Raw genomic sequence first — 22,248 nt, forward strand, 5'->3', positions numbered from 1 at the left:
TTGATAGAGGGATTTGTGATGAAGATGAGAATGTTTACAATCCAGTGCTTTACTGATTTAATGACTCCCCCGCCACCAGAAACTTTGGGCTGCCGCAGCATTGGGGATCTTGTGAGTGATGAAAAGCCACGCATGAAAGGCCACAGTTTGTGACGTGAATATCAAAACATGGAAAACCGGGTCCCCACTCCCCGGAATTGAGCAATGCTTCCCCATGTGCACTTACCCACCCAGCAGCTGAAATACTGTACAATACCACCTGAGGACATCACTGCGGTGCACATGTAGCAGTAGTAGCTCAGAGCCTCTGCCTGATGACCAAAAGCCTAACAGGCTATCTCCCCAGCTCGAGGGGGAATTCCCCTTTAGGCTAGTGGATAAGATGTTGGCTTTCCAAGTGGGAGACCCGGGCGTTACACTGGGGCTGTGACCCGGATCGGGTTTCCCGGCGGGGGGAGGTCAAAAGGGGGGTAAGTGTAGCAGTAGGCCTAGTGGCTCAGACCCTCTGACCAAAAGCCTAATTGCTAGTTGATAAGATGCTGGCTTTCCACGCGGGAGACCCTGGTTCGATTCCCAAGCGTTACACACACGTATATGATGTGACTCCATCCATCCATCAACTTTATCCAGAGACGACCTTCCATGCCGCCCCACCCATCAAATCTACAAACAGGTCCCCCCGCTCAACACCTTGCCCCCTCCTGTGCATCACCCTCCCTCTTAAGACTCCATTTGGCACCAGCGTTGCCATGTCGGCTTATTACAAGCGACTTTGGCCTTCTTTTTCTGTGAAGTTGCTTGTAAAAATTGGTAGTTGTGGGTTTTTTGGGCTTGTTTCTAAAGTGTAGTTGTTGCTTATTTGGGCTTATTTCTAAATGTCGTTGGAACCAGTGGATCTCAAACATTTTCATGTCAAGGACCCCCAAATTAATATGTAGCCTATTTGTCTGCGGACTGAAATTTTTTTTTTCATTTTTTTTTCTTGTACCAGATTTGTGTTGTAATTTTTTTTTTTACAATATTCTTTTGAAAATAGCAGATCAAGCTCACAACGCCTCGCATCACGAGTGTTGTGAGCTTGTAGATTGGCTATTTTCAATTAGCCCATGCATATAGGTTTAAAAAGTGCTCATGTGGCCTAAGTTGCTTATTTTGGGCTTGTTTTCCTATACCTGGTTGCTTATTTCTCTCACAAAACCTGGCAACACACTGCATACGTCTCCACTCGGCTCTCTCTCTGGCTTAGAATCAGACCATGCATCTGGCGGCCAGAGGCATAGATAGCGAGCTCCAAGGAGTCCTTGAGCTCCAGCCTCCGTGTGAGAATCCACACTGACAGACTGATAGAAGTTAAACAGGGCACGAGAGAAAAAACAAAATGACAGTTGTTAATTTTGGCATGGCGTTGCCCCTTTAGACCAACAACTTAGCCTCTTCATAATGGACTTTAGATCAGTTCTCTAGTTGTCATTACCAAGCAGAAGCACGTCTGAAATGTCATAGAATTTTTAACTGTTTGTTGTAAAACCCACAACATGGATTTCAATTATCTGAATGAGACGGCTGACTGTACCGCTGCGCAGGGCGCTGCGCTCCAGAATGGAACCGTTGATGGGAGCCTGGAACCCTGGAACATCACCTGTGGAAACACGTTCACGGTCCGCGGACCAGAGCGCAGACAGAGAGGTGAGCGGTTCATAGTGAGTCTACATTACGCACCGTTTATTATGTATTAGAACAGTGGTTCTCAAACTTTTTCACGTCAAGGACCCCCAACATTTTATGTATTTGGCCGCGGACCCCCATCTCAAATATTTTGTTCCAGGGACACCCACAGAAGCAAAGATTTGAGCAACAAATGTTCGCTTAAAATGTATATATATTCAAAGGTTTGCACACATTTTCACGATTTTTCAAAAATAGCAGATCTACAAGCTCATTGTATATCTGCTATCTTTGAATAGCCAAAGTATAAAAGGTCATAATTATTGTGATGCTTTATTAACACATTTTGCTGGGTACCCTCTGGAACCCCCTCAAGTACCCCTGGGGGTCCCCGGACCCCAGTTTGAGAACCAATGATGTAGAAGACAAAGTAGGCTATATGCCGAGATTTGAATAAAAGCAAATTTCATAATCTCAAGAAGAAACGATAAATCAGTGGTTTTCAACCTTTTTCATATTAAGGTCCATTAATTATTTGGGGTTTGATGAGCTTTTTAGACTCAGACCCAAAATACCCAAATATTTTGTTATCGTTGGATAAGATTTTGTACCCAATTCCATGCTGTATTGATGTGACTTGAGACAACAGGCAAATGTTGATCTAAGTAACACTTCTTCTACATTCTCTAATTGTGTAGACTTCTTGTAAATAAAGTAATGCAGAAGTTTAACAATAATTTAACTCTTGAGAGCGTAAAATGAAACCAAATGGACCAAAGGGTCCATTTGGTTTCATGTTACGCTCTCAATAGTTAAAGATCTATAAGGGTCCTTTGGTTACCAACTGGTTGAGAACCACTGGGCTACATAAAATAAATAAAACAATTGGTCAGTAGGCTATGGGAATGTTCATGCGCAAATCGTATCCTTGTAAATGAATCAGGATAGGCTCTATGCACAGCAGCCATATTATCACTTCCTTCACAGGTGTTACCAATGATACTAATGAAGGCTCTGTTCCATTTAGTCTAGCACAGTGGTTTCCACGACCCCCATAACCCTGAGAGTGGTTCCATTTGTACACTCTCAGAGTTACACACCTGTAAGGGGCCATTTGGAAGCCCATGAGGGTCCCTGGACCCCAACTGTAGACCCACTGGCGTAGCAGAGTGTTTCCAGTGAGCCAACATGCACAATATCAGCACCCTGACTGTTTGACCAGAATGGAACAGAGCCTTCATTAGTATCATTGGTAACACCTGTGAATGTCTTCATAATATGGCTGCTGAATAGAGCCTATTCTGGTCATCATTACTAGATGGAAAAGCATAGCTACTTAATTATAGTTGCCTATTTTATGTTATAGACTGTGTGGTTTTTTTTTCATTTTCTATTTAACAAGATGAAACATGAAAGAGACAGAACTGTAGATAAAAACAATTCACAAAGTGTCAGCCCAGAACAAAACCCCAAAGTATATTTGACAATTGTCAATTTCTCACCTCTCGTAAATTCAGCATTTTATTTTCAAACTGGCTATTTAACAAAAATGCCCTGTTGCCAAATTCAGGTGGTTATTGTAGATATACTTCGGCGTATCACCGTGTTCCTCTGGGCTGGTCATCATGATGCTGCTAACAGCTGTTACTTTATCAATCAACTCTTTCTATTCTCGTCCGCCTAAATATGCCTAATGGTTCCTCTGCAACTGTTGCGCTAAAGAAGCTGAGTGATGACGAGAGCAAAAGGATTCCTTCTGCTTGATCTATCACTCACAGGAGGGCATTTTTTACTTGAGTAAAAGTATCAATACTGCAATGTAGAAATACTCCTTTACAAGTCCAAAATTGACTTGAGTAAAAGTACAAAAGTATTGTTATAAAAATGTACTTAAAGTACCAAAAGTAGAAAGTACTCCTTGTGCAGAATGTTTTCAAATGTATAAAATGTTTGCAAATCCTTTGAAAATAGCAGATCTACAAGCTCACAATGTGTTGCAAATGGCGAAATGTCTATATAGGGCTGAAGTGGGTAATGCATGTTTTGTAATAATAATCAAAATCTACAAAGTAACTAGTAAAGTAATTGTAGTGGAGTAAAAGTATAATATTAAAGTAAAAGTACAGAAAATTGGACCTACTCAAGTAAAGTAATAATACCTCAAAATTTTACTTAAGTACAGTACTTGAGTAAATGTACTTAGTTACTTTCCACCACTGCTCACAGGGGGGCACCATAGTCCTGTCTAAAAAAAGAGAGACGCCTATAGGCTATTATAGGGCACCTAGGCACGAGTGTGAATATTATATAGCCTTTCTAATAACACATTTCTCCCTGATTATAGCTGTGCACATTTTTGATTAAGCATTTCACAACTTGTAACATAATATTCAACACACTTGGTATATAATTAATCTGCACAAACACACGAGATGTGGAAGACACAAACAACGTTGGCGCTGTAATTTTTATCGCTTGCTCAGCCACCAGTCTTTCTTCACTCATGACTCTCTACCCCCCACCCCCCCTCTCTCCGCCTGTTCCACCGCCTCTCCCCCCTGTTTTATTCCATCACTCAGCTTGTATTTATGGGGCAGGCTGAAGCTGAGAGCCAAGATGTACCACAATCAGAACGGACCCTAGACGGCTCCATCATAAAGTAGACTTTAACAGCTGGCTTCTCACACCTGCCACACCATTTTAATAAAAGGGTAATTCAGCTTGTTTATTCATTTATTTAAAAAAATATATATATATATATTATATATATATATATATATATATATATATATATATATATATATATATATATATATATATATAAACACATTTGGCGAAACCCACATTTCTCCTGCCTCTTTTTTTTTTGACGTATTCCCAACAGAAGACATTTGCAAATAAGGGCAATCTGGAGATGTGCATATTTGAGCAGCATGGCTCATTTGCCTAAAAATGGCTTGAGACGAGCTCTCAAATGCAATCAATGAATAGTTAAGTTAAGTTAAGATATATAGATAAGTTATGCATGACAATGTGTTAATCAATAACTGACCTTGACCTTTGACCACCAAATTGCACTATATGCGGCAGATATTACGCTTGAGATTGAATATTGAATAAAGACCTTCAGTCTTCATTTGATTATGATACAGTGTATTGAGTCTTTGCGGACAGAGTTACATACATACTGCACATAAGACAAACAGACAACCTATTATATAGTTCTGCATTCGCTTGTGGCTTGACAAAAAAATACCTCCTTCACGTTTTGTCTCTCTCTCTCCCCGACTCCTCATTTCCACACCCCAGCCCTCCTGTCTGTGTACAGTATACATCCCATCTCCATCATTCACTCTCTCTCATCAGTCATCACACTCTACTACCTGAGAGCTGAGATTTGTATGGAAAAATCACGGCCCCCTCACACATTAGAATGTCCTAATGCGTGAGGGGGCTTGATTTTTCCATTACTTTTTTCATTTATTTTCTATATCTTTTTTTAATGTTTATTTTATTTGAAAGTGAAATATTCCTTTAATTTAACTCTTAGAGTACAAATGTAACCATTTCCATTTCCATGTGTACACTCAGAGTTGCACTCAGATGAATGAACTAAGGATTTTGCATTGTACCACATGGTCTCTCTGCTTTGAGTTTTACTCTGCTGGTCAGTGGGTAGAAATCTTTGTCTCTGGTGTCAGTGGTGGCTTGACTGTTCTTGGGTGAGCTTTGGTTTAGTGAAGGCCGATATGACATTTACTTTGCTGGATTAGCAACTGGCCGTGACATTTAAAAAAATCTCACTCAGACATGAGCAGTTGAAGAGCTAGCTTTTCTCCTCAAAGGTGAGGTGTAACAGGGACAATTGGGATGGACACTGACGTGTGTGTGTGTGTGTGTGTGTGTGTGTGTGTGTGTGTGTGTGTGTGTGTGTGTGTGTGTGTGTGTGTGTGTGTGTGTGTGTGTGTGTGTGTGTGTGTGTGTGTGTGTGTGTGTGTGTGTGTGTGTGTGTGTGTGTGTGTGTGTGTGTGTGTGTGTGTGACTGAACATCAAGTCACCCCGGTTAGTCATAATCAGAAGGTGTCATTAGAAGAACAGATGATACATAAAATATTCATGGTTTGGCTTATTCATGTTAATTAATGTTATGGATTATTAATTCAAGTAATAATGTCGCAGCAATTCTAATGTTAGTAGTTTCTGCAACCACTGGTACATTTTTTTAAATAGTAATGAGAAAAACCTGATTTTAACTAACGTCAGATTTTACAAACATTTAAGTTTTAATTTAAATTTGAATGTGTTAATGTGCGTGTGCGTGTGCGTGTGTGTGTGTGTGTGTGTGTGTGTGTGTGTGTGTGTGTGTGTGTGCGCGCGCGCGTGCGTGTTTGGTGCAGACATCCTGTAGGTATGTATTGTATTGTATACACATACACATATGAGTGCTAGCATGTTTACTCTAGTGTTAAACAGTGATGTCTGCAGGGCCAGTGTGGAGGTATCTCCACCCGGAACTTCAGCTCAACTGGCTTCTCCTAAGCACTCATGACTAAATAATGCTTGTTAATTCTTTTTTCTATTACTACTTTACTAGTTGTTGTTTTATTCTTGAATCTTAGCCTTGAATCTCTGTACTCTTACCTATCCTGTGTTTCATGCCTACTGGGGTGCTGCTACTGTATGACACCTGCATTTCTATACAGGATCAATAGAGGTCTGTCTCTCTATCTTGCAGTAGTGGGAGGGGGGTGGTATCACCTTGAGACACACAACATTGCAGTGAAAGGTTCAATATTCTTCTAACAGTACCACTCTATAAAATATGAAACATTCCCATGAGCCATATAGGCGGTATTCCAGTACCACTCTTCATGAAATAAAAAGCTTAAAAGAAAACATTGTGCACTCTCGTACCTCAACTGGTCAATGCCATGAATCAGTGGACTAAAATGTAGGAAAGAAACAAATAGTCAGGAGCGCAGTAAAATCCTCAGGGTTACATGAGGGTAGGAGTGAACCCAGATCCAGTGTATTCTCTGATAAAGTGAGTGGAGATCTGTTCTATTGGTTTACACGTTCAGAGTTAAATGAACTCTGAGGATTTTACCGTGAGAATGCTCCATTTATGGTGTGTATATTGACTGAGAGGCAGTCACCCAGTTCTGATAAGTAAGGTGATGAAGAATATTTTGCCTCTGGTCTTCACAAGGCGGCAGCAGCTATTGTAAATTCAAACCTGTCAAATGTGCTGGTGAGGGAGTTATCACTGTTCCCTGCAGAGCCAGCAAGCACACAGGAAAGCTAATTGGCTTCGATTAGGCTGAAGCCCACGTAGCATTTTTCATTAGGCAGAGAGAGAGAGAGAGAGAGAGAGAGAGAGTGAGAAGGGAGACAGAGAGTATTTGGGTAGTGTACACTTGTCCCGTGCCTTTTAGCTGTCTGTATGCATGCATCCTGCATATGCACATGCCAAAGTGTGCACAGACTCAAGTCAATTAGCACATTGGTATGCAGTGCACACACACGCATGCACGCACGCACGCGCGCGCGCATTCAATTAATTCATCTTCCTTAATTAAAAAGTTCTTAGTGGCTGCCATTTCTGTGCACACTGTAATGAGCCAATAGTGATGTGTTACCAAGAGAATAGAATCCAAGGGGAACACAGTGTTACTGCGGTTTATTTGCGTGCGTGAACAAGATAATCCATTAAATGTTATTAGTCAAAGAGGATTTGTGTGCACAATATGCGTGCATGTGTGTGTGTGAGAGAAATAGAGAGAGGTTGATTGGTTAACATAATTACTCTATCTGAGTGACAGATCCAGGCAAGCCTCAAACCATCGCGAGAGGTGCTGATGATAGAAGCTCCAATTCAGAATGGTATGATTGCAGTAGTGGTGCAAAAGTTTGATTTGATCAAATTTAAAATGTAATTGATAATCAATAACAGGGCTCCAGAGTGCATCCATTCTGGGCGCACATGATGCACCCTAAAATCTGTCCAGTGCAACTAAAAATGTTAATTGGTCACATAAAGATGATTGTGATTGGGATTCTGATGCATTGCACCTTACATTTAGCAGGTCTCTTTATGTGTTTGTATGTGTGGGCGCACCTAAACTACATGCTGGTGCACCTACATCAAAAAGTTAGATGGACCAGTGCAACCAAGTGCCAACTAAAACGTTAGTCTGGAGTCCTGGAAAATTATCGATTAGTAAGCAATTCCTATTTGGGTGTGTCATTATAGGTGAAAGCCGTATTTTTTTAAAATAATGTTAAAAAATTGTTCAAATAGACAATCTACAAGCTCACAACACGTTGCATCGCTCATTGTGAGCTTGTAGACTATTAGGCTATTTTAACTAATGGGCATGACACCGTTGTCCGACCAAGTATAAAATAACGATTAATCGATTTGTTGATATATGAAAATTACTAAATATTTGTAAAAAAATATGCGCTTCTCTATTATTTGATTAATCAAAAAAGTAATCAATAGAATAATCGCTAGATGCGAGGGCGAAAAGCATTGGCACGATAGCCAGCTGCATGGAGATGACTGGAAACGACACAGGGGGGACGACGACTTAGAGAAAGTTGGTAATGATTTGGCAGCAGTAAGCCGAGAATAATCTTTAAATTACCATATGGGCTCGAGAATGCATTTAGATGGTGTATGTGTGTGTGGAAATAGTATGGACAACAACAACTTAATTTAAGCATATTTATTTTATTATTTATTTTGGCCCACTGCCTCAGGTTGGTTGTTGTTGATTTGTTCTCTTAATTGAGAGTCGAATGAGAGAAAGCAGAAATGGAAAATAGCCTCTTCTCTCGCATGCAACTTGTCAACCCCTAAGGGGAACTTTGCTGGTAGATATACAGCAGATGCAAGAGTGCGTTGGTGTGTCTGAGTATTTTCATGATGCACTTACTGTATGCGCAATCGTGTGTGTGTGTGTGTGTGTGTGTGTGTGTGTGTGTGTGTGTGTGTGTGTGTGTGTGTGTGTGTGTGTGTGTGTGTGTGTGTGTGTGTGTGTGTGTGTGTGTGTGTGTGTGTGTGTGTGTGTGTGTGTGTGTGTATACACCTTGTGTGTGTCTGGCCAGTGTCCTTCGTATTCGTACTTGTGTGCACTGGGACACGTTCTTGGTGCTGTTAATCCCCCAGGGCATGCCATGCACGCCGTAGGCAACCCGTTTTGGTGTGTGCCCAGAGTGCCGTTTCTCTACAGAAGGTAAGTGGATGTTGACTGACAGGGGTGAGAACCGGGTCTTTAACAGGATGTGACCTGGGGAAGCTTCTAATCCCAGAGGGCTCAGGCTCTGTGATGCTTGCCATTCCAAAAGGCTGCCACAGCTTACTTAGTTTCTGTGAGACTAGTAGATGTGCTGGCACGGTGATGTCATAGCATAAATTCAGTCCAGCCAGTGTGCGTGTCCAACAGCATCTGTCCTGTTTATCAGACAGTATAACCCTTGCTCACTATGGACTTTTATCTGAATGCTAAACATTTAAATATAGTATGAAAAACTGTAGATTGGTGACAGCTGATATCTTCTTCAGCTAACCACACGAACCCTAGTGTCCCTATTCACAGTAGGCAAACATTCGGTGAAACTAGCAAAAATAGCAGATCTACAAGCTCACAACACGGTGTGTTGCGCCGTGTTGTGAGCTTTAGAATGGCTTTTTTGTTATGAAAAAGGTGTTAAAGATGAGTGATTGAATATGACTCACTTGTCAGTCATTTCTCAGATGTAGGCACCGGAGGACCGAGTCTAATTGGTAATGTCATACTGATGTATAACCATAAGTTAGTCCACTGACAGTGAGTAAGAACATGACTGTGGGTATGCATCCAAATAAGCTTTGTATTTGAGATTTCAATCCAGAAAACCATCTGTACCAATGGATTCCGTCACACTTTCAAACTTTTCCAGCACATAGTGCACAGTAAATTCCCGAATGTTGTCCAACTTTCAGGGATAAACTAACGATTAGGATGTTGCTGTGTGTAGCTGTATACTGGGGACATACCAGATTAGCAGTCACAACACTGTTCTTGTTTGTGGATATGGTCGACAGTTGTTAATGCTTAATGATAAAGACCTTCCTGCAGCATTGGAACACCATATTTCAAAGCTAGAATTCAGATAAATACAAGCAATGAATTGGCACATTATGTTCCAACTTCTTCTCAATTACTGTCTACTGTAAATGTCATTCTTTCAATCACATGGAAAGCAATTTGAATTAGTTGCCACTCATGCAGGAAAAAGTAATTGCTTGAAGAAATCACTGTTGCTTTCCATACGTGAAACATTTTAATATGGTTAATGCAGGGGCCTGTCCTGCTTTCCTGTTTTTCATGTCCCCATCAATGTACAATACATTGAGTAAAAGACAACGCACGCACTTGCAAATTGTCTAGTTATACGAGGGCAGGTTGACGCAGGGTATTTGGATCAATACAGACAGAGTGGTAGTATTGATTTGTATGTAAAGACAGTGCTGATGCATTTGTTCAACAAGACAACCTTGTTAATGGGGACTCTCCTTGAAACACTGCAAGAAGCCCTCTCAGTGTCTCGGAGTTTTAGACTGGGCCCCTGGGTCAACATGCAGTTTACAGGTGATGAGTGGGTGAAATTATTTTCCGTACAAACCCATCTGTTCTATAGTGTTCAAGTTGTCGGTCGGTCTGTCTGTGAGTATGTCTGTGAAGATTATGCCCATGCAGTATATGGGCATAATGTTCACAGTACTGTGACCCTCCCTACCCTCCCTATACCACTCTCTGTATCCTGGCCAATGCACACAAATTAAAATACAAGTTGAAGGTAAAGGTAATTTAAAAATATGTGTGTGCGTGTGCGTGCGCGTGTGCGTGCGTGCGTGCGTGCGTGCGTGGTAAAAACACTGGTAATGAGTGAACATCAACAACGTACTATAGAGGAGCTTTCAAATGGTATGGAGGGGGTGGGGTATGAAAGGGTGTCATAAGGCAGTGAAATCAAAAGGAAATGCACAAGAACTGCCTCCAGCAGGCCAGAGGGCAAGGCAACAAGAGAGGATAACAGTAAACTTGAAAAGGATATATGCCAATGTATTGTTGATGTTGCTGCACTGCCTCGGCAATGGCATCTCTAACATCTAATCCCTTTTACCACTGTTATGTCTCCCTTCTTCTTCTCATTGCCCCCCCCCCTCCACCACCCCTTCCCCACCCCCTCTGTACCAGAGGACCACACACTGCGGATCTTGCTCTACTCACTCATCTTCCTGCTGAGTGTCTTTGGCAACCTCCTGATCATCGTGGTGCTGACGGTCAACAAGCGCATGCGCACCGTCACCAACTCCTTCCTGCTGTCGCTGGCTGTCAGCGATCTGATGATGGCTGTCTTCTGTATGCCCTTCAACATCATCCCCAACATCCTCAAGGACTTCATCTTTGGAGCCGCCATGTGCAGGATAGTGGCCTACCTCATGGGTGAGGCGGTGTGGTGGTGGAGGACAATGGGGGATTGGGGGTTTGGGATTGGTTTTGAGGTGGTTTCGGAGTGGAATGGATGGAGCTAAGCACAAAATGCTATTTTCGGCGCACAACTAAGTATAGGTCATCCTATATGGTGGGAGGGAAGAGTGCATGGGGAAGGTGAGTGTTGGAAGAGGATCAAGGTGAGAGGGAGGAATATGAGAGGAGTGGTAGAAATATTGTAGGTAAATAACAAAGGGTAGACGGGAAACAGAGGCTTTCACTGCTAATCCTCGTGATCATCCATCCTCTTTATTCAGTGTGCTTCTATCCTCTCTTATTAATTGCTACCAAATATCAAGTCTGTAAAAGAGTTATTGCTAACTAAGCTAGGCAAGGTGATGCTTTTTGCAATTAACTCTCACTTTTTACTCACTTTGGTGTGAAAAATTGTTGTCAAATTGTACTTTGACTTTCAAGCTCCTTTGCACTTTCTTTAAATGAAACCCCATGGTATACAAGAGACGGTACATGATAACATCGATAAAGCTAGTGCATGAAAGGGGAGAAGTAAATAATGATGAATCGCTGGAGTCGAAGATTGGGACAATAACAAAGGACTGGCTGAGTTTAGATGGATCTTGTGCGATAGAGAAATGAAAGAGAATGTGGCGAGAGTAAAACCAAATTGTGCAGTGACATGGCTAGAATAACAAGAGAGGTGGATGGTACATATTGATAGAAAAGTCTGAATAGAGGATCTGCAATAGATAAAACGCATGTGCGGGTTTCCACAACAGGGGCTGTGAATGAGAGACAGCCGTCATTAGAAGGCACTGTGGAAAAGTGGACAGGCTCTGGAGAGATTACTCTTTGCTTCAGCTGGCCGTGCTCTCCACCTGCTTCCGGGGGTCCAGACAGTGTGACGGATCACTGGGCCCTGGCTCATTTCTATTCTTTTTTCTTTCTTTGTGTCTATCTCCATTTCCTTTGTACATACAGTAGGCTACACACACAACCGCCCATCCATGGTCTCTCTGTCATACGCACGCACGCACACACGCACACATGCACGCACGCACGCACGCACGCACAGACACACACACACACACACACACACACACACACACACACACACACACACACACACACACACACACACACACACACACACACAGTGTTTGTATTATATTCTGGCAAAGGATGTGGTTTTGAGGAGAGTAATTTCCCCCGTCTTGCCTGTAAGGAGGGAGACGCGAGATCATATCGGCAGTGACCCAGGCCAATGTGATTTCCCCCACCACAAGACCCCAATAAACCATCTACTCCTTCCCTCTCCTCCATGCATCACATTCATGTCTCACAGAAGCAGAATGTATAAGAAGTTATACCACCCAGAAATGCATTTTGCTCCCTGGGGAGCTGAGAGTGGAGTTTGGTATTTCTGGTCGGTTTAAAGAACTCCATAACGCCTCACACCTAATTAATTTATTGTGTTCCACTCTATTATATTCAGTAGAAAAGTGTGGAGAGACTGGAAAGATGACGTGATCGCAGGTCATAAGCTGGATTCAAACACAGTTTTTGTCTGTGTACATATTATGTACATGTACATACTGTACTGTACAAGCTGGTCAGGATACCTGCTTGATTTTTACGTCTTGGCCTACGGCCATGAAAAACACTTTAAAATGCTCCAATTGTATTCACAGCAGCAACAGAACGACATTTCGACCTTGCAGTCTTTATCAAGCTAGTGCATTAACAGGAAATGCCATATTTATATATTCAAGGTACACAGTTGTGAACATACTGGTTATTAGCCCCCCCCACAGGATGTGTCTGTTTTTATGTATGTCCCCTCAAAAATATACCAATCACTGCTTATATCACTGAGTCACGTCTCAAAACAGAAGCACCACCAGCCATGAAAGCCTGAACTGCCTGGTGAAGTACAAGTGAAAGTGATACTTATGAACAGTGTGAAATTAGTTGGAATCTATGCATGTAAAATAATTTGTTTTAATAGTATGGCACAAATGACAGACATTATAGAATGGCCACTTGAAGTCCGATACAGATACAGAATAGTGAGAATACAGATACAAACACAGATGGCTCCACAGCAGCAGCTATTTCATTCTCGGTCTCTTTGTTGGGTGGGGGATTATCCTACAGGTATATCCGTGAGCATCTCCACGTTCAGCCTGGTCGCCATAGCGATTGAGCGTTACAGCGCCATCTGCAACCCTCTGAAGTCTCGGGCGTGGCAAACTCGCTCCCATGCCTATCGGGTCATAGCCGCTACCTGGCTGCTCGCCTTCATCTTAATGATCCCTTATCCCATCATCAGCCAACTAGAACCTTACCAGCGTCCTGACAACACCACCGCTCATCAGTGTCGCCACATGTGGCCGCAAGTCAAGGCAGAGCAGACCTGGTAAGTTGGTTGTGTGTGTGTGTGTGTGCGTGCGTGCGTGCGTGCGTGCGTGCGTGTGTGTGTGTGTGTATTTGTTTGCTTAATGAACTAGAGTCTTTCTGACTCTGGTATCTACAGCTGTAGCTGGTATATCTTACGCATCTGGTATTTGATGGTATTGATGTATCTCTACCTTGATGTGAACACATGGAGTCAAGGAAATATGTTTATGCATGATTATGAAATGAGGGAGGCATTGCCCGTATTTACAAGCGTTAGACATTTATAATCGATAAGCTTTAGATAAATGAACGTGTGCTTGCTTTTACATACAAAGTAAACTCTTTGGTATTATTTCAAAGTCATACTGGGTAACATTCATTTTTCTTTTTGGCGACGCCACTGGCGAAGTCCCGGTCATTACAGCGTTTCAAAAGGAGTGCTGCAGGGTCCTAGAGTGCCCGACGATATTTTGGAACGTAACAAGTCATCAGAAACGGCATATATTAATGTTAAAATGCTTCTTTTTTCTTTTTACATTTCTGGTGCCTACAGTATGTCCTTTTAGTGTGAATTTTGCAGACAGGCACTTGCAAATAAAATAGTGTTTAATAATGTTTAGAGAAGTTGTCAAAAAACACATTTATGTGGAATGACTTTTGTGAAAAATATACTAGTGAAAGATTATATCAAAAATAACTTTTGTTTAATTGAAAACGTTCCAATTGACACTGAGGCGCTCGGGTGGCCTAAGAGTAAAGTACCCGTAAAACACCAGAGTCTAGGGGTTCGACCCGGGTTGGCCGCCAGTTCATCTAACTGGCTTGTGTTTGGGATAGGGAACCAGACAGTGAGGGTGATATTTAGGGGTGTGCCGATACACTAATTTCACCAAACGATACGATACGATATTTGGCTCACAACTTCGATACGATTTCGATACGATACGATACGCACTTTTTTTATTATGAAAATATATGGGGGTGTAAAAAAGTAAATGCAAAAAAATAATTCTGTTTTTGCATTATTCAGACATGCAAACTTGTAGCTTTTCAGCTACAATAGCCGTTTTCAATCCAAATAGGGCAATAGTGTGACACCTGACCCCAAAAAAAAAAAACATGTTGTCACCCTTTTCACCTCGGGGCTGTTTGCATGCCTGATTATAATGATTGTAAAAAAAAAAAGTAAAAAAAAAAAAAAAAAAAAAAAAAAAAAAAAAAAATTCAAAACGATATTTTTTTTTCCCAAAACGATACATATCGTCGCGAAAACGTATCGCGATATATCGCGGGACGATATATCGGCACACCCCTAGTGATATTTGTCACTCCACGTACTCCTACGGGCTGGGGCAGCACCTGTCAGCGGGTGTCAGGGACACAGGGAAATATTGTTCTTTCTGTGCTTTGTTGCAAATAAATGATTTAACAGATAACAAACAATAAAGGTGCTCAAAATAAATGAAATCAAATTAAATAACTAAACAGAAACTGGACAGATCAACACAACAGAAAACTGAACTGAACTCTGAACTAACCAGAATGACACGAGGTGGACATATATAGGGACGGGTCAGACCACTGTTAACACAAAGGGGGAAAAGACACAGACTACCATTGAAACACATTCTAATAAACCCTGCCCCTCCCCATGGTGCAGAGGGACTGTGGTGCAGTCCAATTGTCCACATTAGCTGCAGATCTGGAGCAGCTGATCCCCATTCCTTTGGCCAGCCCATCATCTCCATTTCTGTCAGCAGCCTCTCACAGAACATACATTGTAGTCTCAATGTATGGCTGCTGAGTCAGCCATCACAGCGGGGAATGTTGAACGGGAGCAGTAGGACAAAGGCGCTACGCCCTCCCAGTGGGGGCTCCTCACTGGCAGGTGAGCCAGTAGGATACAACAGCAGTTACAATTCAGAAATGAGTGGGGAGGACTTTGATTGGTAGACAAAAGGGGGGGAAATAATTGGCTACCCAAAAACGAAATACACTGAGGAATTGACTGTGTACGATATGGTTAAGTTTTTAGAAAAATATGCTAAAACATCTTGGAGAACAATTTCTAGCCTGGAAACTAGAGAAATCTGCCAGTGCAAAAGAAATGGAAATGCGGGTTCCACACAGAGATTCCAGACTAATATCTACGCAGTGATATCAGTCTGGCCATGCTAGGCTAAACAATTTCATGTTGCTGCCCTTAGAAGTGGCACCTATAGGCTTTCACCTCAACTAGGGTTAATAAATGCACACATTCATGGGGCTGTTGTATTATTTATTTATTTTCTGTACTGTCTCTTGTGTGTCTCAGGTTCATTCTGCTGCTGCTGGTGCTGTTTGTTATCCCCGGGGTGGTGATGATCGTGGCCTATGGTCTCATCTCCAGGGAACTCTACAGAGGCATTCAGTTTGAGATGGGCCAGAAGAAGGAGTCCACAAGTGAGAAGCCTAACTCTGAGTACACTAGCATGCTGTAAAATCCTCACAGGTCCATTTGGTTCCATTTGTCTCAGAGTTAAATGAACACTCCGTATTATTTTGCGTAGGAAACATTTGCTTTCTCCATGAGATAAACTGACTTGATTAATCTATTTGAGACTTATTCTTGATTTCACCAATGAAAGTCATTTCACTCTTAAAGAGAAGCTGTAAATCAGATAGGTTAAAGATTTAGAACCCTTGAATGGAAATAAGACTGGAGGATTCGGGGATGCAACTCAAAGTTAGCACAATGGTGCCTGTCCCAGAAGTTATACTGACAGATACAAGCACAGATAGCAAATTAATTATTGTTGTGAATTATATATAATGTGTAGAAGTGACTGATTAGGCCTCCCTAGGTTGGCAGAGGGAAGGTAGTGCCCAGGATTACATAGACAATTGGCACTGGGTGTAAAAAATAGGGTTACAAAATCGTGGGATAAAAATTTTAAGGAAAGAAGTGACTGATTAGTTTCCTCTCGAACGATGTGTTCCAGAAAGCTGTTACTCCTAGTTAGACGCCACCTTTTACTCCCGGTTTATTTGAATAATGATTTCATATTCAAAATATACATTATCGCTACAATCATTACAACGTGTGCAGGTTAAGTGTATCATTCATAACCTTTTGTGGGCATGCGAGAGCCTGTCTGGTATGATCTAATCTGGAGAACGTTTGCTGATGCCCCATTAGGGGATGGAATTGGCTGGCGGCCGCAGGTCTGGACTCTGGACATCACCATCTGTTTGGTCTCAGAGAAGAGAAATACAAGAGGGAGGGGCTGGGGTTGCCAGGTGAAACAAAAAAAGAAAACAACAACTGTATTGATATGTTAAGTGCTTTTTAAATTGCCCTGCTTTACACAGATCAGATTTTATCGGGAGACTTGTCGGGAGAGAATACAGTTCTTCCTGTGAAATACAGTATGCAACCTTGAACCTGACCTGAGGTCAAAATACATTTTTTAAATTGTATTTATACTAGAGGGTCGGGGCGCTGCACGCCCCTTCCCCCTATCCGCTGCGCGGGGCTTTGTGCTTGTTGGTCCCTCCGTGTCCCTCTCTCTGTATGTATTAACTAATTTAAAAAAAAGAGAGAAAAAAAAGAATAAAAAAATACATGTGGGCCCCCCTGGTGGTCCGCAGATTCCCTCGCGGACCCCCTGGGAGTCTTGGGAGCCGCGCGAAACATCGCGGACACCTTCAAACCCCATATAGATCAACCGGCGTGCTCCCTGTCGCTTTTGTTTTTCATAAACCTGCTTGCTTGTTTCCCGCGCCTGTTTTTCTCCAACCTGGCATCCTGACTGACTGGCGAGTCGGTTCGGGTGACTGGTGCGGGTAACTAATAATGTGTTGTTTAGGATTTGCATGGCACGAAAGTTAAGGACATTAGCGTGAGTGTGGTGGGATAGAGACATGACCAAACAAAAAGGTAAGCAAGAGCGGGGGTTGAAGCAAAGGGCTCGCGTCTGTTGTTGTGGCGATGCAGAGAGATTTCAATGGCCGCCGCTTCATGTAGCGTCGGCTGTGGCCGTCGGCGCTCTGGTGTGCTCACGGTAAACGGTGCGAAAGTGTTCCCCGTCCAGTGTGTTCATTAATGAGGTGAGTTGAATTAAATGTGCTGCGAGGAGGCAAATGTGTAGTGAGCAATGAGTAGTAGCCTACGCCACCCGTAAATTCATCGCGCACGTTGTGGCTAGTGTTGTGGTGACAAGCAATGGAATGAGTGTGTCGTCGGAAGCGGCGAGAGTTAACTATCCCAATGTATAGGTAGATGCACCAATTTCCCATGAGAGATGTAAAGAGCTTCTGTTTGGATTAATCACTGCTCTGTCCATTAAGGTGAGCAGCTGCATTGATAAGAGCTCCGGAAGAAATATCCTGAGAGAACCTAATTGGTTGTAATCTTTAGAAATGGATGAGAACAAACTGACACGGCAATGATGACACAGCACAGATAGAGCTGGGCTCTGTTCATGTGTGTGCATGGACCTGATTCGGATGCTATCAATGCATAGAATGGGAGATTATCACGTTCTATCAGACCATTGAATGGGCGAAGTAGGCGACCTACTAGCTACCCCGCGATTTATCAGACCATTCATTGGGCGTAATCAGGAGCTACTGACCTACCGACGGAGATGACTTAAATACTTCAGTTTCGGTTTTGGTTTTGCTTGTTTCGGTTTCGGACCATGACGGAGGCGCGCAGTCTCAGGCGAGCTGGAGCCCCGCGACGGGCCACCGAAGGAGCTAAGGCGACTGAGTTGCCGTCCGGAGCGGTGCGACGCTCGCCTGTGCCTACTCAGCGCCGTTCGAGTTATGTACCGATACGGACAGAATCGTAAATATTGTTGTGGGGACTGCTCCGCCTCCGTCGGTAGGTCAGCAACTCCTGATTACGCCCAATGAATGGTCTGACAAATCGCGGGGTAGACGGTAGCTCGCCTACTTCGCCCATTCAATGGTCTGATAAAACGTGATAATCTCCCATTCAATGCATTGATAGCATTCGAAGCCGGTGGTGCATGTGTGTCTGTGTTCTCTGTATTGTCGTTTTAAACAATACATGTATTCCAACACAGTAGAATCCTGTATTCCAACACAGTAAAATCCTGAGTGTTAATTTCATCATTACCGGGTCCCTTTTCATTAATCTCTGCAAGTGCCAAAAAGAACGCGTCAATATGCAACCACTTTTACAGTAGATCTACTACTGGTCCAACTAACGTCCTGTGGCTATGCATACCACACTACTCTTTCATGGCTCTATGTAGACGTTTCAGTGCCATGGATTGACAGACGCTGATTGGCTCGATCACTTTTTGGTTACTGCAAAACACCCACCCAGCGCTTGGGGCCAGACCGGTCTGCAGAAGACACATGATAATGTGAATTCACGCGACCGGGATGGTTTACCAGGCTACACTATCAGTTTTATGGGCATGATTCCTGGCAGCGATTTGTGCTCTATGAGCACACCTTTCCTTACTTTCAGTAAGATTGAGCACTCCAACCCTACGCTCTCCGAAGACAAACTCACTCTCTCGCGTCTCTCCTCTGCTTTTTTTCTGCGCAGTCGTGAAGAACGGCCTGGTCTCCACCACGTCCAGCGGAAGCGACGACGGTGACGGCTGCTACGTGCACGTGGCCCACCAGCGGCCAAACCCCTCCGTGGAGATGTCCACCTTGTCCGCCCCAGGCGGGGTTGCCCGGGCGGAGCGCCCGCGCAGCAATACCACGGAGGCCAAGCTGGAGGCCAAGAAGCGGGTGATCCGCATGTTGGTGGTGATTGTCGTGCTGTTCTTCCTGTGCTGGATGCCGCTGTACTGCGCCAACACCTGGAAAGCCTTCGACAATGATTCTGCCGTACTCGCCCTCTCCGGCACGCCCATCTCCTTCATTCACCTGCTGTCTTACACCTCGGCGTGCGTTAACCCCATCATCTACTGCTTCATGAACACGCGCTTCCGCAAGGCACTGCTCTCCACTTTCGCCTGCTGCCGCGTCCCCTGCCGCCGCCGAAGCCGCAGGCACCACCGCGGGCTGCGGGACGAGGAGGATGCCATGGCGACGGGGACGTCCATGTCAAAGTTCAGCTACACCACGGTCAGCACCGTGGGCACCTGCTGAGAGAGACGGATGGAGGCGCCGTCCGTGGGAGATGGTCACTGTGGCAACGCACCACACATCCTTTTATTCACAGTGGGGAGGAAGAGAGCAGAGCGATGGAAGCATAATGATAGGGTCAGGTCGGCTCACAGTCAGCGTGTGAGGCTGTGTAAAGGTGCCCAAAGAAAACCCAGTCTACGTGTACAGAGTACAGACACACAGATAAAGATATGCTGGAAAAGCTCAACAGTTATTTTTTTTCATTAAATAGAAAATTAATAAGAGAAAAACAATCGCATACAATCAGTTAACTTTTTTCATGTTGTACCAAGTCAGTTTGCTTTCTATTTTTACATGGGACACGCATGTGTAGGTGTGTCTTTGTGATTATGTGATGCAGGCAATGTCGGTGGTGTTTGTGGTTTTTGGGGGGCAAGATAAATTAACCATTACACTAACTCATGTAGCATTAGTAATTGGGAGACCATTTGTTTTGTGATTCATTAGTTTGACTTATTTTTTCCGGTCACAGCTGCTTAATGTTCATACAGTACAATGTTCATACAATGTTGATGATGGTATTAATGACCTATGCCTTGTGTGGACTAAGTGCGTGCTTGTAAATGCTATGTTCTTTTGTCTCAATGAATTCCTTTATTTATTATGGACCCTATAACCACAGGCAACATTACAAACGATCAGTTTTTAACCTTACTAGATTGGAAGTGAAACTCAGAACCTGCCAGAGGAGCTGGACACTTCCTGGTGATAGGTGATGAAGATGATGTATGTGGTTTTATTTCACTGCCCCAATCCCCGAACATCCCATTTTGCTACTAAAGACAATGGCCCACAATGTAAATGGCTTTTGGGATTTTTCTGTGTATGCTGCAGTGTTTGTGTGTCTTGTGGCCTTGCACAGAACAGCACATGTCTGATCTTTAATGAGTCTACTCTATTTCATAACTACACAAAGTTTGTTCTATATCCGCTACTATTGACAACATTTCTTTTCACAAAACTGTGGAGGGCTATGTTCGGCCAGGGAAAATCTAGTACATTTAGTGGCAACAGAGTATTTTTTCTACTGTATATCCCAGCATATAATTGGTACAGAATACAATAATGTAATTGGCAGGATAAACCAATTTGGCCCTACATTGGGAGGATAAAATAAAGGTGGCTTATAAATAGTTACAAATAAAACTTGTAGACTAAGATAAGATATAATTTTGGTATTGATTTTTCAGTCAACTGAAGTACTGTAGTAACAAAAATAGACACAGAAAGGCACCTAACTCCCATCATCCCTCTTATATTCCTGTTTGTGTTTTTATGTGATTATTTCCATCATAACAGACCTTCACAGGAATAGCATACAGCAACACTGACAATTGCCTTATATAGTCATATTCCATTTCTCACTGCTGCAAAGCACCTTGAGCTACAACCTCTTTATGAAAAACACTAGTGCATTCTTTTTATTCCACTCCCAGGAGCAATTTTGTGAAAAACCAAGGCTTTCACAGCTGTGATCACAGCTAGTTCTATTAAACATGGTGCTGACCATGAGCTGACGAGATGCCATTTGACTCATTGAGTTCTATGAGAAGGACTCTTTTCATCTAGGATTGCTAGTGTACAGAGGGCCCATGTTCTAAACTCCTCAGAATAGAGTTCCACTGCAGGATCTGCCATGCAGTAGAAGGCAAGTAGTTATTCTATTTAGGCTACTAGCGTTATCCAACCCGACCTCACCCCAACATGGTGAAATAACACTGATTGGCAATTCTAGTCGTAAATAGACGACTAGAAAACCCCAAAAGCCGTGCATAGCTGCCGCGATTCCCCTCTATTGTCTTGGTTACGTTTTGGACCATGATGGAGGCACGCAGTGTCAAGCGAACTGGAGCCACGAGAGGCATCACCGAGTGAGCTAAAGTGAGCGAGTTGCCGTGCCGAACGTTGTGACGTTCGCTTGAGCCTACTCAGCGTCGTCCGAGTTATGTACCGATAGGCACAGAATTGCAAATCATGTTGTGGGGACAGCTCTGCTTCCGGGTTCGCGGCTCCTATGTTATTTCACTGTGGGATTCACGGCTCCTATGCACAGCTTTTGGGGTTTTCTAGTCGCTATTTACGGAATTGTCAATCCGTGTTATTTCACCGTGTTGTGGGTCAGTTGAAGTAGATTCCAAGTAACATGAACACAGCAACAAGGGTCTGGCTACCTTATACTTAAAGATCCAGCCCAATTATTTTTATTTATTTATTATGTTAATGTTAGAGTTATCATTGTTTTGCAAGTTAAGATGTATCGCTTGATTTGTTAGAACTTTGTCATTGATTTCAGGTTCAGATGTAAGGTTAGAACTGTTTTTTAGTTTACTTATCAATTTTAGAATGATTAATTAGGCGTCTTATCACAATTGGAGGGCAGCCGAGTAGCCCATTGCCCCAATGCGGTGGTGAGGGGGTGAGATTCAAACAGACAGACAGGACTGAATTGAAGAAAAGTTTGTTTTAATTTGGCAACAAACAACAGTAAATTCTTCTTGTAAAAATAAAATGTGTCTGTTAA

The 22,248-nt window shown here is 43.0% G+C and overlaps 1 protein-coding gene across 1 annotated transcript; it reads left to right on the forward strand.

Annotated features, from left to right (window-relative positions):
• Window positions 1–1,535: 1,535 nt before the first annotated feature.
• On the forward strand, window positions 1,536–20,410 carry cckbrb (cholecystokinin B receptor b; the record flags this gene model as incomplete). Its single annotated transcript, XM_084084181.1, has 5 exons — window positions 1,536–1,686; window positions 10,914–11,162; window positions 13,326–13,587; window positions 15,883–16,010; window positions 19,135–20,410. The coding sequence occupies 5 exons, from the start codon at window positions 1,536–1,538 to the stop codon at window positions 19,686–19,688; spliced, it is 1,344 nt and encodes a 447-aa protein (XP_083940307.1). The 3' UTR covers window positions 19,689–20,410.
• Between the last annotated feature and the right edge of the window lie 1,838 nt (window positions 20,411–22,248).

Source organism: Gymnoscopelus microlampas, assembly GCF_963454915.1.
Source record: "Gymnoscopelus microlampas genome assembly, chromosome: 17".
Classification (NCBI taxonomy): Eukaryota; Metazoa; Chordata; class Actinopteri; order Myctophiformes; family Myctophidae; genus Gymnoscopelus; species Gymnoscopelus microlampas.